This window comes from Eschrichtius robustus, chromosome 12, assembly GCF_028021215.1.
Source record: "Eschrichtius robustus isolate mEscRob2 chromosome 12, mEscRob2.pri, whole genome shotgun sequence".
NCBI classification, from domain to species: domain Eukaryota; kingdom Metazoa; phylum Chordata; class Mammalia; order Artiodactyla; family Eschrichtiidae; genus Eschrichtius; species Eschrichtius robustus.
This window is the reverse complement of record NC_090835.1, coordinates 38,836,237-38,863,245: the sequence shown is the minus strand read 5'-3', so window position 1 is coordinate 38,863,245 and position 27,009 is coordinate 38,836,237. Positions and strand designations below refer to the sequence as shown.

Below are 27,009 nucleotides of genomic sequence, written 5' to 3'. Positions count from 1 at the left end.
GACTGTGGACAAAGATGAGGTGATGTCACTCTTGCTACAGTCTCCCTGTGCCCTATGAGAGGGCAAATGCCTAAGGGTGAAGCTGCTGGGTCTGGGTCTAGGTGAAGGTCCCGCTTTAGAAAATCATGCCAGACAGTTCTCCAAAGTGAGTGCAAATTTACACTCCCAGAGTCAGGAAGAAAAGACTCTATCTTTTTTATTTCACAAAGAAATCTGGCCCCCCTCCTCTCCCTACCACCATCCCCCATTCCCCACCCTGCTTGGCCCAGGCCAACAGCAAGTCAGAGACAGGCAGAAGCTTGGGCAGGCTGAGGTTGCCTGAGAAGCCTCAAGCACTTTGGTCCTTACAGTCAACAAAAAACCCTGGTCTGGAGGACCAGAAGCAGCCCAGCCACATCTGATCATGGCTATAAATGGGAGCCTGGAATAAGGAGCAAGCCCTGCCGGCAGGAACAGTGAGCTGATCACATCAGCTCTCACAGGGAGATCCAATATGATGGGGTGTGGGGCAGGGTGTGTGTGCAGGAAAAGCACAGTTTCTGGGCCTCACCTTCATCCCCATCTTCTTGTTTATCCTTGTCCACAGGGCTGGTCCTAGAAGAGGGGCCATGCCCCCCAAACCATCTGCCGAGCCAGTCAGCAGTCCTCGGCCTATAAGTCAGAGGCATGTATCTGGCCACTGATCAGACTCACTGTTCTCACTACCACAGGAAGGTGTCCAGCTTGGCCTGGGAGGGAGGGAGCACTGTCCTGGCCCCCAGTCTCTGCTTAGCCCTGGCCTTGGGCTTGGGTTTAACGGGCAGTGGGCGGATCATAGTCGTGTCAGTCTGAAGGAAATGTCAAGGAAGAGGCCTAAAGAGGAGATTGGAATGGAATGCAGGGCAGGAAAGGCTCAGACTTGGCGGTGGGCAGCCCTGCTATACTGAGTAAGGTCTGGCTCTGCACACCTGGGGCTGTAGCCACCGGCGGGCTGGGGTCTGGGGGTACAGGTGAGGGATGATGTGGGCGCCACAGCTCAGCTCAGCCCAATGCTACAGAACAAGGATACAGGCTGGATGAACTTTGTCCGGCCTCCAAGTCCATCGAAGCCGGTCCTTACCTAAAGCAGAAAGAAGAGGTGAGTGGGCCAGGCTAATGGGCTAGGGGGCTGGCCACCCAGCCCCACCCCCAAGGAGGCTGGCACTTGCCACTTGTAGGAAACCACACTCACTGCATCTGTGCTGCGACAGGGCTCTGCCCTGGTCCTCTTGGTCTGTTTCTGGCCCAGGACAGCATTCCGGATGAAGACAGGGAAGGCATCAGCCAGCTCCTCATCAGGCTCTCCCAGACAGCGCTGGCCACCCAGCAAGAGCTGGGACTCCTGCAGAGGAGACCCCAGAGCCAGGCTTGATAAGCCGGATGGCAGCAAACGAGGAGGGTAGGAGGTGTGTTGGAACAGGATCAGGATCTCTGATGCCTCACCAGGAGGCAGGAAGGACAGTGAGTAGGGTTCCCAGGGTGGCTCCAAAGTGCTTCAGTCCTCCAGGGGAGATAGGGCTCTGGCAAGACCCTGACCTCTCGGAAGACCAGATTCATACTCAGTCCGGGCCAGAGTTGGAGGGTGACTGCCTGAGTTTCTGGGAAGCCTTACCTGCTTGGGGCCTTTGGGCATCTTCTTGAGAATGTCCCGAACGGGAGAACTGCAAGAGCGAAACATGAAGACAACAGGCAGGTGAGCAAGACATAAGGGGCAGGTGAGGGACTTCCCTGGTGGCACAGTGGTTAAGCATCCGCCTGCCAATGCAGGGGACATGGGTTTGAGCCCTGGTGCGGAAAGATCCCACATGCCGCGGAGGAACTAAGCCCGTGCGCCACAACTACTGAGCCTGTGCTCTAGAGCCTGTGCGCCACAACTACTGAGCCTGTGCTCTAGAGCCTGTGAGCCACAACTACTGAGCCTGTGCTATAGAGCCCGTGAGCCACAACTACTGAGGCCCACATGCCTAGAGCCCGTGCTCTGCAACGAGAGAAGCCACCGCAAGGAGAAGCCTGCGCACCGCAACGAAGAGCAGCCCCCACTCGCCGCAATTAGAGAAAGCCTGCAGGCAACAACGAAGACCCAATGCAGCCAAAAATAAATAAATAAAATAAATAAATTTATTAAAAAAACAAACAGAAAAAGAATCCGCCTCCCAGTGCAGGGGACACAGGTTTGAGCCCTGGTCCGGAAGATCCCACATGCCACAGAGCAGCTAAGCCCGTGCGCCACAACTACTGAGCCTGTGCTCTAGAGCCCACGAGCCACAACTACTGAGCCCACATGCCACAGCTACTGAAGCCCGCACGCCTAGAGCCCGTGCTCCACAAGAGAAGCCACTGCAAGGAGAAGCCCGCGCACCGCAAGGAAGAGTAGCCCCCGCTCGCCACAACTAGAGAAAGACCCCCGTGCAGCAAAGACGCAACGCAGCCATAAATAAACAAACAAACAAACAAATAAATATACTTTAAAAAGGGGGGGGCAGGTGAACCAGGCTCAGCACATTCCCCTTGGGGAGCCACTGCGTGGCATGGCTGCATGCTGGGCAAGGCACCTCAGTAATCCCCACCCCAAGAGCAGGTCTGTGAACAGCTGGAGAGCCACAGCCACCAGAGTGGTGGAGGCAGGGGAGGTTGGGCCATATTCCAATCTTGTGGCTTCCACTCAGGGACAAACCAATTCCATTGGAATGCTCACCATTGGAATGATGGGCTCTCAGTCACCTCACCGCATCCTGGGCTGTATGTGGGGCTGGAGAGCCCAACAAATTCACTACCCACAGAAGGAAGGCCACTTATGCCCTGAAAATGAGCTCAGGCCTAGCCCCATCTGCCCAGAGAGGGGCCACCACCTCCAGAGGACCCTCAGTAAGTTAGAGAGCCTGTAAAGTACTCTCAGAACACAGGGTTAGGCCATCTCCCTAGATAAATCTGTGCAGGCAGGGTCTGGGGCAGAACAGATCATGGCCCCAGGCCCTGGTCTGCCACTCCTAGTTCCAAAGCTGGACACAGTGTTTCCATCCAACTCCTGGGGACCCTAGCAGCTGGATACCCTCTTCTCATATCTTCCCAGAAGGGTGGGAGAATGGTGACCTAAGGCTGACCCTGTGGATTCTCAAAGTCATAAGGACAGGGGCAGGATCAGGGCCTGTAGATACTGAACCCCTCTGTTCCTGCCCCCATAGCCTGTGGTGATGCCACATGATGACCATGGGAAGAATCTCCTCTTGCTCCACTTGCAAGTCTGGTTCTGGGGAGGCTGGGCTCCCTCACCCCCGTCACAGGCACTGAAGATGGTAGAAACGTCTCTAAAAGGTATGGTAGCCTACAGGCCCCAGGTGCCCACTTTCAACCTTTATAGCTAAAGAGGCAACAAGAGGAAGCCAGAGTATCGAGCAGGCACTGAGAGGCCCCCTGACTGCAGCCCACATGCTCTAGGTGTGTTTCTCACTGCTACCAGGCCTGGCCCTATACAGCACTGGTGCCTCTGCCCCTGAGGCTGGGGAGGGGTGGATAATCCAGCTGGCTTTCCCTTTTGTCCTCTCCCTGGGCCTCCTCTACCTCCACTGCCTAAGATCTCAATTTCTTTCTCTCATGTCCAAAGTCTTTGACTGAGAAAAAACTTGCTCAGCCCCTGACTCCCTTACCTGAGCAGCGTACACCTACGTGGATGTACAGGAGTAGCTCTTGTCTCCATGATGAACTACAGTGGCCTGCCTGGCCAAGGAGACAGCCTCCCCACTCCCAGTCCCACTGCACCACTAGTGCAGGTCCCACCCATCCCACTGCAGCTCCTCACAGCTTTTCATGTCTGCCCCTGTGGGCTACCTCCTTAAGTGGTAGGGCTCTGGGCTCCATGGTCTGATATGGTCCTGCCTCAAGCATGAGCCTGTGGGGTACACAATGGAAGAGGAAGTTCAGAGTCCCTGACTTAAGACTCCAGCGAGCCCATTCAAGGTACTGGGAGCACCCTGCCTCCCAACAGCATCAGCCCAGACCTGCCCATACTGGGACCCCCGTGTTCTCTCTAATTCACATCCCCAACTTTGCTTGAAGGGTGATTGTGAAGATTAATGAGACAAGCAAGAGAAGGGCTTTGTACAGATTGAGTACTCAGGAGAGGGCAGAAAGGTAGCTGGAACCAAAGCCATGGCCATGGCCAAGCCCAGGTGACCCTCACTGTCCTGTCAGCCACTCACAGCTATTAGGGCAGGACCTGCAGAGATCTCTTAGCCATCCTCCCTCCAGGCTGTGGAAGGGCCAGGGACTACCACTTACTGTGCCTTCTCTGGGAAGAGCCTCTTGGCATGGCCATGCTGGGCGCTGGAGGGCTGGGCTGGGGGAGTATCCACATTAAAGGTGACATTGAGGTCAATATCATCGCCAAAGGCTGGCTGGCGAAGCTTCAGGTTCAGCATCTCCACAGGAGCTGGGCTATAGGCAGAGATGGCCTGGTTAATCAAGACCACAGTGGCAGCCCAGAAGGACAACAGCCCCTCAAGCATCAGAGATGGCTCAGCTCTAGGGGCCTGGAGCCCACACCTGGTTTAGAGCCATCCTGCAAGGAAGCCCAGATCTCTACAGAAAAAACCACTTGGCTTAGTCCTTCACACAGTGGAAGTCTGGAAGACATGGAAGGAAGCAAGCAAAAATCCACACAAAACCCAAATGTACAATTAAAAGGCCTTTTGTTCACGTAGCCTCATTTCTCAGAATGCAGTGCAAGGATCCTGTCAGAGAGGTGACCACAGACTGAAGTAGAGGGATGTCCCTTCCAGTGCTACTTATTATGACAAATGGCACAATATTAGAAACTGTCAAAATGACTCCCCGGGCTTCCCTGGTGGCGCAGTGGTTGAGAGTCTGCCTGCCAATGCAGGGGACACGGGTTCGAGCCCTGGTCTGGGAGGATCCCACATGCCGCGGAGCAACTAGGCCCGTGAGCCACAAGTACTGAGCCTGTGCGTTTGGAGCCTGTGCTCCGCAACAAGAGAGGCCGCGACAGTGAGAGGCCCGCGCACCGCGATGAAGAGTGGCCCCCACTCGCCGCAACTAGAGAAAACCCACACACAGAAACGAAGACCCAACACAGCCAAAAATAAATAAATAAATAAATAAATAAAGTGTAAAAAACAAAAAAAAACTACAATGAGACACCCCTCACACTCATTAGGATGGCTACTATAAAAAAAAAAAACAGAAAATAACAACTGTTGGTGAGGATGTTCTAAAATGGGAACCCTGTGCACTGTTGGTGGGAATGTAAAGTGATTAAATCACTGTGGAAAACAGAAAGACAGTTCCTCAAACAATTAAAACTAGAATTATCAAGTGATATAGCCATTCCATTTCTGGGTTTATGTGCAAAAGAACTGGAAGCAGGATCTCAAAGAGATATTTGTATATCCGTGTTCACAGTAGCATTATCCACAATAGTCAAAAGGTGGAAGCAACCCAAGAGTCCATCTACAAAAGAATGCATGAGCAAAATGTGGTATATACATACAATGGAATATTATTCAGCTTTAAAAAGGAAATTCTGCAACATGCTACAACATGAATGAACCCTGAGGACATTATGCCAACTGAAAGAAGCCAGTCACAAAAAGACTGTATGATTCTACTTCATGAGGTATTTGGAGTAGTCAAGACCATAGAGACAGAAAGGAGAATGGTGGTTGCCAGGGGCTGAGGGGGAGGGGGAGGAAATGGGGAGTTACTGTTTAATGAGTATAGAATTTAAGTTTTACAAGACAAAAATTCGGGGGACGGATGTTGGTGATGGTTGCACAACCTTATGAACATCTTTAATACCACTGAACCGTACACTTAAAAATGTTGGTAAGGGACTTCCCCAGTGGTCCAGGGGTAAAGAATCCGTCTTCCAATGCAGGGGACGTGGGTTCGATCCCTGGTCGGGGAATTAAGATCCCACATGCTGCGGGGCAACTAAGCCCATGTGCCACAACTACTGAGCCTGCGTGCCTCAACTAGAGAGAGAAAACCCACACGCCACAACTAGAGAGAAGCCCGCGCGCCACAGTGAAAGATTCCGCATGCCGCAAAGAAGATCCTGCGTGCCGCAACTAAACCGGATGCAGCCAAAAAAAAAAAAAAAAAGTTGGTAAATTTTATGTTATGTATATTTTACTACAATAAAATTGGGGGAAAAGAAACAAAGAAAACTCTATGTATAGTACAATCACATGACTTGTGCACACACATCCCCTATTCTACCACATACAGAAAAAGGACTTGAAGGGAATATACCACTGGTCAATGGTGACTACCTCTGGGATAAGTCCATATTTTCCAAATTCTCAACAATGAATGTGTTTTTACTTTTTTTTAATGGGGGAGGGGTATAATTCTATTAGAAAATTTAAGCCAACAGGATTTTTTCTAGCCCATCCAGACCTGGTGGGGCTCCCCAGCTCCTGTGATCAGAGAACTCCGGGGAGGGGCAGGGGAAGCCCCAAGAACACTCTTTCCCTCAGGAGCCTTTCAGAGCTGCCCACAGCCCTACTCTTACTACTCAGGGACAGAGGGATGAGCTGTGCCGTATTAGTCTCTGGCCAGGAGCCAGATGGGGTGTGCAGATCAGAGGAAAGGGAACTACCTGCACTGACTTGGGTAGGTAAGCAATCTGGGAAGCTTGGACTCTCTCTTTCCCTGGCCAGACCCCTGGAAGCTCTACCCTTTCCTTGCCTGTAGGTGGAAGCAAAGGCTGCGTAGACCCACCTCAGACCAACTCCATGCGTTGCTTTGCTTCCCCCTCTGGGAACCACAGCATAAAGCAGTAGTCAGGACCACTCATGCCAATCTTTTTTTTTTTTAATAATTTTATTTATTTATTTTTATTTTTGGCTGCATTGGGTCTTCGTTGCTGCTCGCGGGCTTTCTTTAGTTGTGGTGAGCAGAGGCAACTCTTCATTGCCGTGCTCGGGCTTCTCACTGCGGTGGCTTCTCTTGTGGAGCACGGGCTCTAGGCGCGTGGGCTTCAGTAGTTGTGGCTCAGGGGCTCTAGAGCATAGGCTCAGTAGTTGTGGCGCACGGGCTTTAGTAGTGTGGCTTGCAGGCTCTAGAGCGCAGGCTCAGTAGTTGTGGCGCACGGGCTTAGCTGCTCCACGGCGTGTGGGGTCTTCCTGGACCAGGGCTTGAACCCGTGTCCCCTGCATTGGCAGGAGGATTCTTAACCACTGCGCCACCAGGGAAGCCCCATGCCAATCTTCTGTAAGATCTGTTACTCTGCCACTATTTACCAACCTCAGCAAGTCCAGGTCCAGGTTAGGAGAGGTGCACTCAGGAGGCAGGCAAGGTCTGGCTACGAGAGCCATTTTGCCCTCCAGGTGGCTCAGGACTACTGAGCCTGCGTGCCTCAACTAGAGAGAGAAAACCCGCACGCCACAACTAGAGAGAAGCCCGCGCGCCACAGTGAAAGATTCCGCATGCCGCAAAGAAGATCCTGCTGCCATTGCCTCAGACCTTGCCCAGTAGTGTTCATGGCATGTGCCCAGCCTTGGCTCAAGCCAAGCCAGTCTTTTTCACTCACACCTCCTGGCCATCCCCAACACTAAATTCAAGACTCAGGAGGTTCTCTCAGTGCCTCCCTCACTCCCCCACACCATCTGGCTCATATGAACACATTTCTTGTTCCCTCAGACACTTCCTGGTAAATCCTTCTTCTTTTATAAGCTCGAACCCTGTTTTTCTTCTTGCCAATGGTCTTTCTTTCCTTCCCACCTTCTATCTGTCTGACAAGGTGGAAGAGTCTAGAGCTCAGTGGCCACATACACCCCCCAACTGGTTGAGGGCCTGGCTTTAGGTCCTCCTGGGTGATACCATCATCTTTGGGATACTCACCCATGGCCAACATACAGGGCTTCATGCCAGAGGACTCAGGAATTGGGGCAAGACACCCCTCTTTCCAAAACTCAACCAAGGCCCTGGGCAGACCTATTACCTGTGTGGCACGGGAGTTAGTGTGTCCTCCATGAACTCATGGCAACCGGCAGGCCTACCCTAAGCAAAGGCCTCCCCAAATCCTTTCAGCTTGGAGGTCAGGGGCTCTTGGGGTCCCTGAGAGAGGTCTTCCAAACACCTCCTCTGTGGTTGGGGGTGACAGCTACCTCCTGAGGCCTCCCTAAAATGACGGAGTGAAGGATAATCCTACTGCAACAAATGGAATGGGCAGCCATCATCAGTACCCATAGATTTCCACAAAAATCTGGGAGAGAGCATGGCCAGGGGATAGGAGACTTATACAATAGCCAGAACCCACCAGGAGACGGCTACGGACGCAAGGGAGGAGCGGGGAAGACCTGGATTTACAGATGCATTAAACAAGCCTGAAAATGGGGGTACTGATGGAAGGTGCGAGCTTGGTGCCACCCCTCCCTACATCAGGGAGTGAGCACCAGGAAGTGAGCCTGCTACCTGGGGCCAAGAATGAAAAGGGCCTTTCCTAAAGTCACCTGCAAACCATCCACGGGATCTTAGGGCAGCCAGTACTGGACCTGACAGCAAATCCCTCTGCACCTAGGTTCAGATAAGACTCAGCATGATACCAGATGACTGCACATTCCCCCAATTCCTGCCCATAAAGGGTTCCCAGGACACCTTTCTGTTACTCCTCCTCAGAGGGCCACAGGCAGCCAAGGACCCCCAAGCATGAGAGGGAAGTCCAAGAGAAAGGCCATGATGTGCAAACACTGGCCCTGACAGAAATGAAAATGCTAGACCATAAAACAAGGGATAGCATATTTTGCCAAGGATGCATTCAGTGAGCAAGAAAGAATGTGTGCAAATTTAAAATGCGATTGCTGATTCAGACTTAAAAAGGAAGGAAATTGGGACTTCCCTGGTGGCGCAGTGGATAAGACTCCAAGCTCCCAATGCAGGGGGCCCAGGTTCGATCCCTGATCTGGGAACTAGAGCCCACATGCATGCCGCAACTAAGAGTTCACATGCCACAACGATGGAGCTCACCTGCCGCAACTAAGGAGCCCACGTGTCACAACTAAGGAGCCCGCAAGCTGCAACTAAGGGGCCTGCCTGTTGCAACTAAGACCCGGCGCAATCAACCAACCAACCAAACAAATAAATAAAAAGAAAGTAAGCAAAAGCAGGAATGGAAAGTCCCTGGGCACCTAGAGGAAGCCTCTGTGCTTGTGCTCCCCCTTACTGTGGATGCCAGACACAGATGACAAGTGCATGGAAACACCAAGGCCCATGGAATAGAAAGTGGAGGGAGCACGATGGGGAGCTTGCAGACAGCATCCTTGAGTGATATCCTAAAAAAAAGGATTTTTACTTTCTGCCTTGACCCAGGTTGGGTTCTAAAGGTCTATCTACATGAGATGGTCACTGAGACTAACAGCTCCCTGAGGGTGGGTACTATACCTGCCAAGCTCCTGACAGAGCCTTCATGTTACCTGGGGCTTCCAAGGTGGCTGGGCCGATGGGCTCTGAGGGTAGAGTAGGTAGGAGGGACCAGAAACAGAGCTTAGTTTGTCAAAATCAGCCACAGGCTGGACCTCACAGAGTCATGTGCCCATCACACTCCCACAGCCCTCAGACCTAAACTGGGGCAGGCAGGCAGCCCTGGCTCTGTAAAGAGACACTGGAAGGGGCTTCCCTGGTGGCACAGTGGTTAAGAATCCGCCTGCCAATGCAGGGGACACGGGTTCGAGCCCTGGTCCAGGAAGATCCCACATGCCACAGAGCAACTAAGCCCGTGCACCACAACTACTGAGCCCACGCGCCACAACTACTGAAGCCAGCGCACCTAGAGTCTGTGATCCACAACAAGAGAAGCCACCGCAATAAGAAGCCAGCGCACCACAACGAGGAGTAGCCACCGCTCACCGCAACTAGAGAAAGCCCGCGTGCAGCAACGAAGACCCAACGCAGCCAAAAATAAATAAATAAAATAAATAAATAAAAAAAAAAAAAAGAAACACTGGAGGACCTGAGGTATGAAAGGAAAGAGAAAGATTGAGGAATGAAAGGTAGGAGAATGAGAGGAAACTGGCTTGCATGCATTCACTGCCCCCCTCAGACGCTGACCGGGTACTATGGTGTGGGGGAAGGAGCGTGTGTGTGAGGAAGCTGATGGTGGGGACACAGATTAGGAGGCGGCTCCTGGTCTACTCGGAGGCGGCTCCCAGTCTACTCACAGCCTGTGTGTGTACACAGGGGGTAGACCAGGCTCCAGAAAGCCTCTAGAGCACCTCTGTGGACCCTAGCACCTGACAGCATCTGAATAAGAAGTGCTACCTATGCAGAGGACAGTGAGCTTATTTCTGCTGAGGAGACTAGGGAAGGCTCCGCAGGGCAGCTGACACTTCAGTGTGGAGAAGGGCAGAAGCACAGGAGGGCACAGGAGCAGGAAGGCAAGAGGTGTTCTGCTGCATTGGGCAGTGTGATTTGGCTGAAGCCCGAATATCCATCGCAGCCCACACGGCCAGCTCCATGAGGGCCTGAGGCCAGTGCCAAGGGTCCTGGGAGATGCTTGGCAAGGGAGTGGCATGATGCCCTGGGGCTGCTATACAGGACAGGGGGGAGGAGTGGGACAATGGGTCACAAGCCTCACACGGAGGTGGGAGCAAGGAAAAGGGTCAGGAAGGCACCACAGAAGTTAGATGGGCAGGCTCTAGCAACTGAGCGGATGTGGGGAAGAGGGAGCATAATGATTTTCCAACGTTGAAACGTGGCTCAAAGGGACTTCCCTGATGGTCTAGTGGGTAAGATGCCACACTCCCAATGCAGGGGGCCCGGGTTCGATCCCTGGTCGGGGAACCAGATCCCACAGGCATGCCACAACTAAGAAGTCCACACACTGCAACTAACAGCCCGCATGCCGCAACTAAGAAGACTGCATGCCACAACTAAAGATCCCGCACGCTGCAACTAAGACCCTGCGCAGCCTAAATAAATAGTTAAATTAAAAAAAAAAGAAAAGTAGCTCAAATAAAAGTGCCTGGGGGGCTCCCCTGGTGGCACAGTGGTTAAGAATCCGCCTGCCAATGTAGGGGACACGGGTTCGAGCCCTGGTTCGGGAAGATCCCACATGCCGCGGAGCAACTAAGCCCATGTGCCACAACTACTGAGCCTGCGCTCTAGAGCCCGTGAGCCACAACTACTGAGCCTGCGCGCCATAACTACTGAAGCCCACGTGCCTAGAGACCATGCTCTGTAACAATAGAAGCCACCGCAATGAGAAGCCCATGCACCGCAACGAAGACCCAACGCAGCCAAAAAAAAAAAGTGGCTGGGGACTACGCTGGTGGTCCAGTGGTTAAGGATCCACGCTACCAATGCAGGGAGAATGGGTTCGATCCCTGATTGGGGAACTAAGATCCTGCATACCGTGTGGCTCGGGGAAAAAAAAAAATGTGGCTGGGCTGCTGGGTTGTGTTTTCTATCTGGACCATCAGGAGGGCTGCTAGGCAGGAGATTGCCCTGAGGACCCTCTCAGCCCACTGGCTTCTGTGGAACACTCGGGAGGAGGATACCCATCCCTCTGCCTCTTGGCTCCCTCTGCTGGCAGCTTTAATGTGCATATTCTTGGAACCAGAAGAGAGTTACAGTATTTCCGTGGGTGGTTTCGTGGTTGTTTCAGAACCTGGGGCAGACGGATACATTAGGTGAGCCATTCCATAAACAGGAAGCCCTGAGCTGGTGCTCCTGCCCTTTCTCTGACCAGCCCTAGGTCCTTTCTGGCCTCCCCTGGCCTCTCCTTGTCAGAGCCCAGAATCTACCTCAAAGCTGCTTTTCAGCTAAATCTTGGCTATCTCCCAGGGCAGGGGCGCACAGCCTTCAGGCCTACATGGGCCACCCGCTCCCACAAAGCCAGGAGGAGTGAGGACACCCTTACCAGGGAGCTCCTCCAGCCTGTAGCCCTTGCACCACCCCAGAGGGTCAACAAACCTCTCTAAAACCAGGCGGTTGACAGTCTCACTGTCCACTGGTGGCAGGTTCAGGGTTTCCTGCAGCATCGTTAGCTTTTTTCTCAGGCTCTTGGGGAAGGAAAGAGAAGAGTGTGAAAGAGACGCTGAGGCACCAAGTCCAGAGGGACTGCCAAGGACTGAGCACCACACACGAAAGGCAAGCCCACTGGGAACAGAACAAGGCCCGAAACCCAAATATCAGGCTCAGGAGGCCAGGACCACCCGACCTCAGAACCCCTCTCTGGTGGAGCCCCTACTCTGGTGGTCTCAAGGGTGTAGGCACAGGACAGACTGTGAGGAAGACCCAGGTGCTCTCTGTCCTCTGCTGAGGAGGCCCCGGCTCCAGACCAAGGGCCAAGGCACATGTCCTGACCCACCCTGACCCAGGAGGGTGCAGGGATCCCAGAGCCACCACCACTGACTGGTGCAAGGTTTTGCAGACAGAACTAGCCAGCCCTGTTCTTGGAGGGCACTTAAGCCACCCCTCGTTCCCGCCTGGCCAGAGATGTCCCTCACTGCGATTTCCTTGTCAGCACTCTGTAAGTCCTTCTGGGCCGACCTCAGCTCCAACTTGGCCTGGTCCAGTTCAGAGTAGACTGTCTGCAACTACAAGAAAGTGTAAGGAGAAAAGGATGAACCAAGGGGTGGCCATGTGCCCTGCCCGCACCTGCTGCTACACCAGCTCGTGGTAGCCCGGGGCCCAGAAGAGCTGGGAACATGGAAGGGAGACCCTAGCTCCATGGGGCTGGACCTTAGTCCGGCAATGTCCATCTGGAGCTGCCCAGGAGCAAGGGCTACTTCCTACACCCTTGCCCATGGATGCACCATGCCCAGAAATAAAAACTGCTGTGCTGACTGAACAAGGTTCCAAGATGCCTCCTACTGGGTCTCCCCTGGTGGCCTAGTGGTTAGGATTCCAGGCTTTCACTGCCGTGGCCCAGGTTCAATCTCTGGCTGGGGAACTGAGATCCCACAAGCCAAGTGGCGTGGCCAAAAAACAAACACAAACAAAATAAAACAAAACAAAAAATACCCCAAAACAAGAGGTCTCCTACTCTGGGCCTGGAACAAAAAACAGGCCCTTGAAGCTGTCACATTTGGGACCTGTGTGCTCCAGCCAGCTGAGAGGTACCCAGAAGAGCAGAGGGGAACAGAAGTGTGCAGAGGCTGGGGGGATACCTGCCTGATCTGCCACCCTAACTGGACAAGCCATGTAGCCAGAGTCAATGCCCAGTAAGGATCAGAAACCAGCCTCTGTGAGTCATCCAACAGCCCCATGGCCTTGCTTAGGAGACACACATGAGCATGACAAAAGGACAGCCACCTCTCCCCTCACTGTCAGCTCCCCACTGAATTACCTTGTTTCTGGAAGAAAAGAAGTCCTTCTTCAGTTTGTCGGCTAGCTCCCCTGAGGCCTTCCGCGCCTCTTTTAGATTCTCGTACTCTCTACAAAGGGGCCATGGAAAGACATGTCAGCACCAGACACCTGCTGGTCAGACTGAGCCATAGCACCAACCAAACACAAAGCCTAGTCCAAGCCCTCAGCCCTTCTCATTCCTACTCTGACACCTGAGCCCAGAGGGGACCAGGTAGTGCTGTGGAGGGTCCGGCACCCAATGCAAGGAGAGCTGATGAGTCTCTGTTCCCTGCCTGCCTGCAGGCACTGGCGATTTGAGAGGGTGTGCAGGAAGCCCCGTCCCCACTACGAGACCCCCTACACCACCTGACCCCTACACAAGGCATCTGGGATCCTCCATGCCTGTCAGCCAAGTGGTCCCTTTTCTCCCACCTCACACCCATTGTAGTGAACATCTGAGCTGAGTTTCTGATGCAAGCCAGGCAGGGTCAGTAACAGTGCTGATGGGAAACAGCCTCCAGATATCATGATGGGGCTCATGGCTCAGAAAGCTGTGCCAATGTCTTTAGAAATAACACTTATAATTCACACTCAATTCTCTCAATAATCCTGTGAGGCAAGTTATTATTATCTCCATTCAGGAAGCTGAGGATCAGAGAGGTTAAGAAATTGGCTCCTGGCCACATGGTGAAAGGGGTGAGGGTTCAAACTGAGGCAGCATGGCTCCAGAGCCTGCCCCTTAACTCCACCTGCTGTGCTTTACAAGAGATGGGCAACGGACGGAGAGGCATGGCTGGGGTGCCATGGCTTAGCTCCTGGGCTTGGATAGAGGGGCCAGAGTACACACTTCTTGAGGGACACGCAGTACACAGCCAACTGCTCCACCGCTGACTGTCCCACACCCATGTCTCGGATCATCTCCTCCACCTCGGGCCGCTGACTCTGGAGTAGGAGCTCAATCCTGAAAAACACCCAGCCCATGGCATTTAAAATCTGGAGGCTGGTGGGTAGATACACAGTGCAGCTCTGCTTCCCTTTGCTGCCGTTGCTATGGTGACAGCCTGAGCTGCTAGGATGCTTCAGCAGGCAGGTCTGCCCAAAGAAAGGCCCCACAGCAGAGCTAAGCACAGCTGCAGTGATGCTGCTGAGGAAGAAGGGGTGTTGACAGACAGCCTCAGGTCAGGGATCCCCAGAGAGAGGTTCTTGGAACAAAAGCCCTGCCAGGTCATTTGGCCACAGGCAACAGGGACAGGGAGGAGTGTGGCAAGATCCCCCATGGAAAGTAGAGGAGCCCATAGAGGCTGAGTAAGACCTGTGCCCATACTCAGCTGGCCTGAGCCCCCCATGGCCTATGGAGAGTTGAGCTACAGAGGTGAGCCAGCCCCTGCTGCAGTCCTGAGAGCTGTGCCCCAGAGGGCCCTAGGTGCAAGGGCACAGGGCAGGCCCCAGATCCAAGCTCACCGCTCCATGGTCTTCATCTTGTTCCGGAGCCGGCGGGCCTCCTCCCGTGCTTGTTTGGTCTCATCCTGCTGCTGTTCCAAGTACTTCATCTGCTTCTGAAGAGCAAACGTACCACTACATACCTGTTGCTTGGAGGCTCCCAGGGGCCAAGGCTAAAGTCATTGGGAGAACACTACCCTAGAACTGTATGCTTTTGAAAATGCTGATAAGCATATGCTCCAACCCCCAGGAGGTAAGGCTCCTGGGCCCCACTCTGGCTTGTGCTTTTTCTGCTAAGAGGCCCTAGGCCAGCTGCTTCCTCACCTCCCTGCTTGCTTCCTCCTGAGATATGTCTTACCATAGGCACAGCCCACTCCCAGGATCTATAGGCCTGCTGGGGGCTGCCAGGGTCCTGTGGCCTGCTGTGCAGGAAGCTGAAGAAGCCTGGAGCACAAATCCAGGCTGCACTATCCACCATCTAGACCTATGGACAGTTGCTGGGGTAGGAGAGCTGAGCCAGAGGCAGCTGGCCAGGCTGCCCTCAGTACCTGGCCACTTCATCTCTGACCTGGGACTGCCAGAAGACTCCTGCTCTGCAGCCAGGTGCTGGTTCACTCCTTCCTTCCCACTGGCCAGGCCACGTGATCCAGGCCAGCCACGAAGCAGAGACAGAAACAATGAACACCCTGGGGCCCTATCTGTTCACAAGGATGGCTCCCTTTCCCTTTCAAATGGCATCAGCAAGGACTGCTCCTTCCTACGAGGCCAGAATATCAATTATGGATTCAAGTCAATCACCTCATGCCCCTTGGAGAGCAAGAGGCTCACCAACCCAGGCTGATACAAAATTCATTTGGGTCTAGAGCCACTTGCTCTGCAGGCTTTGATCTGCCTGGTCAGCTCAGCACAGCCAACTTCAAAGGCCCCCTGCTCCTCCCTGGGATGCTGTTTGATCTGGCTCCAGAGAGCAGCCCAGCCAAGGACTAGAGTGCTAATGGAAGGTTCTTCAGGCTGGCTTTGTCAGTGGAGTACAAACCACTTTTGGAAACACGGCCCAGCCTCACTGAGGTCTTGGCTGAGCAGCCCCTCCATGAAGCACTGGGCAGGCCTCACCTCTCGAAACTACCTAGTACAAAATCCATAAGTGCAGGCAATACGATCCTTTTCTCATGGGCTGGATGGGTACAGCATGGGAGGCCTGGGGAAGATGGGATTTGCCTCCATTTTACAATTGCACAAACCAAGGTATTGACCAAGGCAGAACCAAAAGACAAGCCCAGAGTCATGAGTCCAGGACTAAAACTATATCTCACCACCAATCTGTGTCCACAAGGCTTGGGGACCCACCTTGAGGGTGGAGCACAGCATCTCAGCCTTGTCTAAGGCCTTCTGCAGGGATTCAACAGTGGCGTTGCGTTCTTCCAGCGTGTCCCGCAGAGTGTCAATGATGAGCTGGCTGTCTCGTTTTTCCTTCTCTGGAGCAAGGGTGGGGGATGGAGGGAGAGGAGAGGCCCGTCCACACCACAGTATGAGAACCTGGGCCCTTGGGCTCCAGCATACCACCCCAGAGCCTGGTGAGGAACAAGTCTCAGGCCAGAAAGTTGGGTGGTCTGCTTTTCTCTCTGGCAGACACCAAACCAGGGATGCCCAGCCAGAGTCTCTTCCTTCAGGGGATGAGACCCTCTTTCTGATGCTTGGAACTACTTGAGTAAAGATTTCACCGCTCCGTGCTCCTGTGGGTCTAGTTAATTCATCATCCCAGAACTCAAACAGGTTCCTGCCAAATTTGGCAGTGGAACCCTCACCTACAAATACTTTGCCCTATCAGATAGCCCCCTCCCAGCCCAGCTCCTAGGCAAGCAGCCTCAGACAAAGAGAAGAGGCTCACCTGATCTAGGTGGACACCTTCGGTCACCTCCCTTTCCTTTCCTTTTCTGCCAGTCACAAGAGCTGATAGGACTCTTGGACATATGAAGCAGGGAGAGCCCCTGGCTCTGCTGGAAGGTTGGAGGCCTTCCTTCCAGGGCCTCTCCCTCCACTACCCAAGTCAGGGGCTTCCCAGGGCCCCTTGGGAACTCACCTTTCTGGGAAAGCAGGGCTCTGGTATTATCCAGTTCATTCTGCAAGGCAATACCCACAATAAGCAGCAAGAAGGCATCAGAGCTGGCCTCCACTCAGCCTCCCATAAGGCTTGTGGGGAGCCCCAGGAGGGGACAAGGAGGCCTATGGGCCCAGGGAAGCATGAACCCTGCGCACCTCAAGGCCAAGCTAAGTCAACAATGGAGAGAGAAACCTTGCTTTATCTCTGTGTGCCTTTTTAAAAAGTAGGTAAAATGGTTGAAAATAATCTCAGGTATAAGACCCTAGGACAGGAAAAGAGGCATAACAGGGGCAAAAGAAGTGGAACTGCGCCTGTGCAGTCAGTCTCATGGCAGAGGCTTCCATCGCTTCCTTGGGCCTGTGCTGGCCTTGACCCTCTATGGCATTAGCTGCACTCACTCGGGACACAGAATTGTGATGTCCAAGCACCTTGGGCCACCACTGCTTCCCTCCACCCTGGGTCCTGCCTGCTTCATGGTCTGCCCCTCTCCAAGCTCTAAGCTGGCTCTGTGCACCATGAGTCTTCCAGCCCCAGAATCCAACAGGTAGGTGAACCAGGACAACTTTGCACCCCTGGATGAAACCTCACCTGTGCTAGGCTCTAACCAGACTGTTGTGAGGGTCAAATGAGCCTCTCAAAGTGCATGCATATGTTCCAAAGCCACTGCCACAGAACCACTGAGAGGCTGGAGCAGAACTGAGCCCAGCTCCCATTCAGGAGTCCCATGTACTCAACACCCCTGTGGGCAAGAGACATGCCTACTCCATAAGCAGGAAAACCAGGCTCGGCAGACCTGAAAGGCTTGGCCTAGGGTCCATGGTGGTAGCTAGATGCAATCCAGAAAAATCCTCCTCCAGATTACCCTTCCCAGGTCAACGCAAGACTCAGAATATCGGGCTTCCCTGGTGGCGCAGTGGCTAAGAATCTGCTTGTCAATGCAGGGGACACAGGTTCGAGCCCTGGTCCGGGATGATCCCACATGCTGTGGAGCAACTAAGCCCGTGCGCCACAACTACTGAGCCTGTGCTCTAGAACCGGCAAGCCACGACTACTGAGCCTGCGCTCTAGAGCCCGCGAGCCACAACTACTGATGCCCATGCGCCTAGAGCCTGTGCTCCGCAACAAGAGAAGCCACCGCAATGAGAAGCCCATGCACCACAACGAAGAGTAGCCCCCGCTGAATGCAACTAGAGAAAAGCCCTCATGCAGCAACAAAGACCCAACGCAGCCAAAAATAAAAAATAAATAAAATAAAATAAGTTAAAAAAAAGACTCAGAATATCACATGTGACCAATACTAAGGCCTAGCCCCAGTGCGTGGATAAGTCCCTGTTGTCAAACTCTCTACCCAGGACTCTGGGGCAGGAGCTGTTGGTGGCTGAGCTGGTCAAATAGGCTGGACATCTGGGGTGGAAGCGGTGGGTAGAGAAGGGCACACACGGGCTGCCTGAGAATGGCTGCCAGCCCAAAGCTACCGCTAGTCCCCTGGCTCCTTCCACACCCAAGCAGGGTGCCTTCCAAGCCCTTGCTCCAAACTACTCAAGATTTTGCCTCCCTGTCTCCTAGATCTGGCTCAGAAGGCCAGAAAGAAATGAAGCTGCCTTTGTTGCCTTTATCACAGGGAGGACACGGCTTAAAACTGGGAGCAGTTACCATGACGATGAACATGTTAGCTTTAAGCATAAAAGTTCCACGTTCTTGAAGCAGTGAGGTTCCAAGGACATCACAGCACCCTGCGACCAGGGCCAAATGAATCCTGATCTGACAGATGCCCAGCAAATTAACCCTCAGAGTCCAGGTTCACTTGCGAACCCCAATCCCACTTCCTTGAGAGGTTTCTGCCAATCCAATCCCTTTGTGCACAAAGAAAGCTAAACCTTACACTTGGAGGGGAAGCAGTATAAGTGTAGGAGGGAATCCACCCATCCTCCCCTGCAGTGTGGGTTTCTATCCTGGCTGCATATCTTGATACCAGGGGCTCTGCCCTCCATTCCTGCTCTGAGAAAGACTCAGGCACCTGGATATATACCAAGTTCCCCAGGCAGTTTTGAAGCACAGGCAGGTCTGTGAACAGGAGGTTCACACATATTCCCTGGCTGAGGACTGAAAAGATGGTTGTAGACCCTTTGCGAGGTGAGGGAACTTCAGGAGAGGCACTCTGAACTATGGTCAGAATCGCTCTGAAATCCCCAGGGGAGGGCTCACAGTCAAGTGGCTCCCTTCCTCCCTAACAGCGTATTTCTCCAATGACTGTAGCATCATCACTTGTCCTCTGCTCTCTCAGCCTCTGCCTTGAAATCTCCACCAAGTCTTCCCTCCAGAACTCCATCTCCATACTCGAGGTACTCTCCCTGGGTAGGAGCAGAAAGTGAACTCTCAGAGCGCTTGGGGTTCAGTAGAATGAGATAAATTCTGGGTACCTTTAAGAATTCTGCATCTAAGACACTCTCCTCCTCCTGGGCAAGGTCAAAGAAGAGCTTATTGATAATGGTTCTTTTGCCGACCTGAATGAAAGAACAAGATACAGTATGATTGCACAGCTGGGTCACGGGCAAGGAGGACAAGGGTGTACATTCAGCCAAGCCCATCTCAGGCCTAACCTTCCACAGCACATCCCTTGGAGTGAGAGGACCTCTGTAACCCTGTAGGTGGCCCAAGCTGCTGCCACTAGCTTGGTGGTTACTGAAGTCATGTCACTGCAGCCCCATGTGGTAACTGCTCAAAAGAAACCCCAACTCTAGGTGCTGGGCATTGCAGGGGAAAGGCTGGGAAGGAGACCAAATCTATCCAGGTGAAGATTGGCCCAGGCAATGAGTCCATCCGCCTGCTATCTTTGGGCACAAGCAGGCCTCCCGAGCCACTCAAAAGCACAAGTGAGGCTCGACCAGCCTCAAACCATGAGGGTCCAAATAGGTCAAAGACATTGCTTAGCTTCAGAGATCTTTCCTCATTCCTGCTCCCTGGCAAGGAGCTGTCTTTAGCTGAGGTGTTTTCATCCTACCACCCTCACCTGGATTCGGCACTGCGGGCAGGTCCGACTTGGTGCTGTCTCGAACCACTGAATTAGGCTGGAATGAGAAACAGAAAAACAGACTTGTGAGCCATGGCTTGGAGGGAGACATACAGGCCAGGTAGCCACCCCGACCAGAACAGCGCCTGTCCTGCTCCTCCTCGACCCAATGCCTGCCTACCCAGGAGGGCAGCACCACAGGCCATGATGGTATATCCCACAAGGCCTGACTGGTACAAGCACTCCAACCAACTGGCCCTTTTTTGGGCCCTGTTGGCTTGGATTTCCCTACCCCTGAGCTGCAATTTTGTCAACTTTCTAGGCTTGGAGCGGGGCGTGGGGGGGCAACAGTCAAAACCAGACTCCCTCAGAGATGGGGATTGTAATAATACCCTCATGTAAGCTGGGGCTCCAAAGGGGTACACTTTCAAAGTAAGGATAAACTAGAGGTAAAAGCAAGTAGCAGTAAAAGCAAAACACAGCCCAGCTATGCACCATCTGCTTTAAACTTTAATTAAAATAGTCTCCTGCTAGGGAATTCCCTGGCAGTCCAGTGTTTAGGACTCCGTGCTTTTGCCAAGGGCCCAGGTTCAATCCCTGGTGGGGAAACTAAGATCCCATAAGCTGTGCAGCGTAGTCAAAAAAAAACAAAAACAAAAACAAAACGTAGTCTCCTACTGGTAAACAATCCCATCCCCAGGGACCAGGGAGAAACAGAGTCCTTTCAGGAAGATGATACCATAATCCTAGGCCTCAATTTTTTTTCTATAAATAATTTTTCAAATACGTATAATACAAAGCTAACAATGCACAATGGAATACTACACAGCAATGAGAACAAATGAGTCTACAACTAAGAACAAATTATGGATGAATTACATAAATATAACATTGAGGAAGAGAAGCCAGATACAAAAAAAGGTATATTGTGTATAACTGCATTTACGTAAAGTAAAAAAGTAGGCAAAACTCATCTATGTTGCTGGAAGTCAAGACAGTGGCTATCCTTATGTGTGGGGGAAAGGCGGGCAGGTGGGAGTAACTGAAAGAGTGCACCGACCTGGGTCCTTGGACTCTTTAATCAATAGAAACTGATAAGAGGCTAGAAGAGAAATTCAGGCAAGGCTTTACTGGGACTTGTGCTGCACCTGAGGGAGCAAAAACAAGCAACAGGTGCCCTTGCTTGCTCACTGTAGGGCAGGGAGGGAGCTGGTTCCTTAAATGGGGTGAGTGTAGGGGGCGGGTCGGCAGATTGAGCCACAGGGGTGGCTTAGGTAGTCTGCCCACCGCTTTGGTGGTGCTGTGTGCAGGGGTCATGCACAGTGCCCTGCTTTTGCTCCAGGCACTTCAGAAGCGACAGCTGGGTTTTGGCCTTTTTGTATTTTTTTGTTTGTAATTTGCCCCAGCTGCTGCCCACATGTAGTTATTTTTAGTCCCCTATAGTTTCTCTGTATTCTGTTGCTTGAGGAGACGTTTGTCTAGGTACAAGTGCAAGCACTCTGGCAGTGTCCCAGGTCCCAGCCTGTCTCAGGAGGAGGTTCCTGGAGTGCTGATGTCTAGTTTCTTGTTCTGAATTCTGGTTGCGAGGGTGTGTTCAGTTTGTGAAAATTCTGCAAGCTACACACTTATTATATTTGTACTTTTAAAGGTTTTATTTATTTATTTATTTATTTAATTTATTTATTTTTGGCTGTGTTGGGTCTTTGTTGCTGTGTGGGGCTTTCTTTAGTTGTGGTGAGCGGGGGCTACTCTTTGTCACGGTGCGTGGGCTTCTCATTGCGGTGGCTCCTCCTGTTGCAGAGCACGGGCTCTAGACGCCCGGGCTTCAGGAGTTGTGGCTCGCAGGCTCTGGAGCGCAGGCTCAGTAGTTGTGGCACACAGGCTTAGTTGCTCCGTGACACGTGGGATCTTCCCGGACCAGGGCTCAAACCCGTGTCCCCTGCATTGGCAGGAGGATTCTTAACCACTGCACCACCAGGGAAGCCCCTATATTTGTACTTTTATGTAACATTTCTTTTTTAAAAAAATATTTATTTATTTATTTATTTATGGCTGCATTGGGTGTTTGTTGCGGCACATGGGCTTTCTCTAGTTGCAGCGAGCGGGGGCTACTCTTCGTTGCAGTGTGCGGGCTTCTCATTGTGGTGGCTTCTCTTGTTGCGGAGCACGGGCTCTAGATGTGCATGGGCTTCAGTAGTTGTGGCTCGTGGGCTCCAGAGTGCAGTTTCAGTAGTTGTGGTGCACAGGCTTAGTTGCTCCGGCACGGCACGTGGGATCTTCCCCGACCAGGGATGGAACCCATGTCCCCTGCATTGGCAGGCAGATTCTTAACCACTGCACCACCAGGGAAGTTCCTGTAATGTATCTCAGTAAATTATTTTTAAGTAAACAGTTATACAAGGAAAAAAGCACTACATAGTGCAAACCAGAACATATCCACAAAGACTTAAGATATTCGGATTTTCACAGACCATAATAAACACATTATGCTGAATAAATAAAAATTAAGATTGAAAATATCAGCAGAGGGCTTCCCTGGTGGTGCAGTGGATAAGAATCTGCCTGCCAATGCAGGGGACACGGGTTCGATCCCTGGTCCAGGAAGATCCCACATGCCGCGAAGCAACTAAGCTCGTGCACCACAACTACAGAGCCTGCGCTCTAGAGCCCGCGAGCCACAACTACTGAAGCCCGTGAGCCTAGAACCAGTGCTCCACAACAAGAGAAGCCACTGCAATGAGAAGCCCACGCACCGCAACAAAGAGTAGCCCCCGCTCGCCACAACTAGAGAAAGCCCACACGCATCAACGAAGACCCAGCGCAGCCATAAATAAATAAATAAATAAATAATTTTTAAAAATTAAAGAAAAAAAGAAAGAAAATATCAGCAGAGAATTCGAAAATAAAAGGTGACATATCAGAATTTAATAAGGACCAAACAGAAATTCTAAAACTGAAAAAATGGCCAAAATTAAGAATTCAATGGATGAGTTTAATAGCAGTTTAGACACAGTTGAAGAACTGGTATATTGAAAGATAGGTCAGAGGAAACACCGAGAATTAGAAAGATGGAAGATACATGAGAAATGATAAGAGATATAAAAGATACTGTGAGAAGGTCTAGCATACATATAACTAGGAATTCCAGAAAGAAAGTGTTAGGTAGAATAATGTCCTCCCCTCAAGAAATGTACACCCTAATTTCTGAAACCTGTGAATATGTTACCTTATATGACAAGAGTAATTTTGCAGATGTGATTAAGTTAAGGAGATGGGGAGATTATCCAGGTGTGTCCCATGTAATCACAGGGGTCCCTGTAAGTGCGACAGGAGTACTGGAGTCATAGAGAGAGTTGAAGATGTAACACTGCTGACTTTGAAGATGGAGAAATGGGCCATGAGCCAAAGAAGGCACAGCCCCACTTCCATCTTGATTTTAACCAAGCAAGACCCATTTTGGACTTCTGACCTCCAGAATTATAAAATAGTAAATCTGTGTTTTCTTAAGCCACTAAGTTAGTTGTAATTTGTTATAGCAGAAAAGAAAAACTAACATAGAAAGAAAAGAGATAATGGAATAGAGGCAATACATGAAGAGATAATGGCTGATAATTTCCCAGAACTGATTAAAGAAATTGTTCCACAAGTTAAAGAAACCTATGAATCTCAAGCAGAATAAAAATAGTAACAAAAAGAGAATTGAGGTAACTATATTATTGTCAGACAAAATAGACTTTAAGTCAAAAAAGTTTACAAGAGACAAAGAAAGACTTTACATATTGATAAAAGGTTCAATCCAACAAGACATAACAATTATAAACATATATGCACCTAACAAAATATATATGAAATATATACATGTTAGAAAATTGTACAGAATTGAAGGGAGAAACAAAAAGTTCTCCAATAAAAGTTGGAGGTGTTGGGACTTCCCTGGTGGCTCAACGGTTAAGAATCCGCCTTCCAGTGCAGGGGACAAGGGTTCAATCCCTGGTCTGGGACGATCCCACATGCTGCGGAGCAACTAAGCCCATGTGCCACAACTACTGAGCCCGCACTCTAGAGCCCACGAGCCACAACTACTGAAGCCCGTGCACCGCACCGCAAAGAAGAGTAGCCCCCCGCTCGCCACAACTAGAGAAAGCCCGAACGCAGCAACGAAGACCCAATGCAGCCAAAAAAATAAATAAAATTTAAAAAAAATTATTTTAAAATTTGGAGATGTCAGTACCCCACAATTTCAATAATGGATAAAACAATCATACAGATGATCAATATGGAAATAGAGGACTTGAACAACTCTTTAAATCAAATAGACCTAACAGACATATACTCCCCCCAACAATAGCAGAACACACATTTTTCTCAAGTGCACGTGGAACATTCTCTAGGAAGGTCATATGTTGGGCCACAAAACAAGTCTTAAATTTTAAAAGGCTGAAATCACACAAAGTATCTTTTCTGATCAAAATAGAATGAAACTAAAAATCAGTAACAGAAGAAAAATGGAAAATTCACAAATGTGTGGAAATATAACAACACACTCTTAGACAACCAATGGGTCAAAGAAGAAATCACAAGGGAAATTAGAAAATACCATGAGATTAATGAAAATGAAAACATACCAAAACTGTGTAATACAGCAAAAGCAGTGCTAAGAGGAAATCTGATAGCTTTAAACACACACAACGAAAGAGAAAACACCCATTAGGATGGCTATTATGGAAAAAAAACAAAACAGAAAATAAGTTTTGGCAAGGATGGGGAGAAACTGCAACCCTTGTGCATTGTTGGTGGGGATGTAAAATGGTGCAGCTGATGTGGAAAACAGTAAGGCAGCTTCCCAAAAAATTAAATATAGAATTACCGTATGATCCAGCTATTCCTTCTCTGGGATAACCCAAAAGAAATGAAAGCAGGAACGTGAACAGATACTTGTACACCAATGTTCATAGTAACATTACTCACAGTAGCTGAAACATGGAAACAACCCAATGTCTATTAACAGATAAAGGGATAAACAAAATGAGGTATTTTCATACAATGAATACTACTTAGTCATAAAAATGAAATTCTGAAACATGCTACAACATGGATGAACCTTGAAAACGTTACGCTTAGTGAAATAAGCCAGACTCAAAAGAACCAAATGTGCGATTCCACTTATATGAGGTAGCTAGAATAGAAAAATTCAAGGAGACAGAAAGTAAAATAGAGGTTTCCATGGGCTGTGGGAAGGGGAGAATGGAAAGTTATTGTTTAATGGATACAGTGCTCTGTTTGGAATGATGGAAATGTTTTGGAAATAGATAGTGGTGATGGTTACACAACGTTGTGAATGTACTTAATGCCACTGAATTGTACACTTAAAAATGGTTAAAATGCAAGGCATCTTTGAGCTCACTGAGTAAACACCCTTCTGATAAATTTTAAAATTTTATGAAGAAGTTATCATTGAAATTAGATGGTGGCCGACATGTCCAAGGAATATTGCAGGAATTTGATCCCTTTATGAATCTTGGGATAGGTGAATGTGTGGAGATGGTAACTACTGGGCAACAGAACAATACTGAAATGGTGGTAATATGAGGAAATAGTAGCATGTTAGAAGTTTTGGAACAAGTATAAACAATGCCTGTGTTCACCAGAGAAATCAATTGTTTCCACGTGTCCCCTTTCCAAAGGGCCTGTTTTACTATGATATAAAAATCAGGTTGTGTACATTTTCATATTGAACTTTTTTGTTAAGTAAACTTTTGCAAAAGTTTAAAAAAGGTTTAAATGTTAAATGTTATCTTATATATTTTTACTACAATAAAATAGTGTATAGTAAAAAAAAGGAAAATGAAAAAATGGTTAATTTTATGTTACACATATTTCACCACAATTAAAAAAGGAGCTCGGAATCAGCCTGTTCACAGCTGATAGAGGAATCCCCCACTAGCTGCACACTCAACAGAACGGCTTGATTAGAAAGCACCTCCTTACCCTTCGATGTTAACTTGGGTTTGCTGGGGTCAGTGAATACACTGAAGTGTCTGACCAACGAGATGACTCTGGACAGAATCATTCCAAACCATCAAGCAAACCACAAGAAATCGGGTAGCCAGTAGTCTACTAGGTCTCGAAGAAACAAAAGGGCTCGCTAATGTGGTGAAAGTTCATTTCTGCCCGGGCTAATAATTTTGAAATCACATCTCTTTGCAAGTCCATCAAAGAAACCCCTACTCTGTCTTCATTAAACCAACCCTGTACCCCCGACCTCAGCTCAGCTGTCACCTCCTCCGGGAAGCCTGCCATAACCCGCCTCTGCCCAGGTCAGGAACTCTCGTGGGACTCCGTCTAATGCCGTCCTCATCACCAGTCTGGGCTCCGGGGTCGGGTCGCCCGGAGGCCCGACACCCCACAGTCCTGTAGCCGTACGGGGGCGAGTGCCCAGCTCCAACAGAGCAGTCACTCACCACTGCAAGTGGAAGGTGTGGCCGCAGTGAATGGCGGCCACGTCGCGGGAGTGATCGAAGAAGTCAGAGCAAATGGTACACAGAGCACGGATAGGCATGATGACTGGACTCAAGTGGCCAAGGTAGCCAAGGAAAACGCGACGGGTTCAAATTCGTGGCCGTGCCTCCGCGTCTCAGCTTGCTTCAAATTTGGCTCCACAGCGCAACTTCCGGGAGCGGATCGGAAGTGGCAGCAAGGAACGTGAAGGCGCGGACCGAAGGTTGGGTCCGGATTGGACGAACCCTCAGGGGCGGGGCTTAACGGCCCAGCGGCCGTAAAGAATCCTGGGGCGGAGCGCGGGCCTGAAATTGTCAGCGGTATTTCTCAGGCGGCTTGCGGGAAGACCGCCGGTACCGCGGGAGCGCAGCGTTGGATTGACACGGAGAGCAGCTGCGCCGCCGGCCGGGCCCCTTTCTGGGGCAAGACTGGGAGTTATGGTCCCAAGCCAGAGCTGGTGCCAGGTGCGCTGGGCACGGGCTTCTCAGCCTTGTTCTCTCGGCGCAGCCTCCTCTGCACTTCGGGGGAGTCGAGAAGACCGCGGCCGTAGGGGAATGGGACGACGGTCCCGATGGAGAGCGGGTCCCCTGGGCTCTGGACAGTGCTCGACCATATGGTGGAAGCCCATAGTTCCCAG

At 50.9% G+C, this 27,009-nt stretch overlaps 1 protein-coding gene and 1 pseudogene across 3 annotated transcripts; one reads left to right on the top strand and one right to left on the bottom strand.

Moving 5' to 3' along the window:
• Positions 1-275: 275 nt before the first annotated feature.
• Positions 276-26,531, bottom strand: TRAIP (TRAF interacting protein). Of its 3 annotated transcripts, XM_068558047.1 has the most exons (15): positions 26,336-26,531; positions 19,875-19,932; positions 19,285-19,368; positions 16,844-16,883; positions 16,111-16,238; positions 14,785-14,879; positions 14,171-14,284; positions 13,325-13,412; positions 12,483-12,572; positions 11,947-12,035; positions 4,294-4,449; positions 1,631-1,679; positions 1,211-1,360; positions 1,049-1,099; positions 276-827 (listed from the first exon to the last, which is right to left on the bottom strand). In XM_068558047.1, the coding sequence occupies exons 1-15, from the start codon at positions 26,431-26,433 to the stop codon at positions 702-704; spliced, it is 1,416 nt and encodes a 471-aa protein (XP_068414148.1). In that variant the 5' UTR covers positions 26,434-26,531; the 3' UTR covers positions 276-701. The 3 variants fall into 3 exon arrangements, with proteins under 3 accessions (XP_068414148.1, XP_068414150.1, XP_068414149.1); XM_068558049.1 differs by lacking the exon at positions 4,294-4,449; XM_068558048.1 differs by lacking the exon at positions 14,171-14,284.
• Positions 25,314-25,502, top strand: LOC137773960 (small nuclear ribonucleoprotein G pseudogene; annotated as a pseudogene).
• Positions 26,532-27,009: the final 478 nt, after the last annotated feature.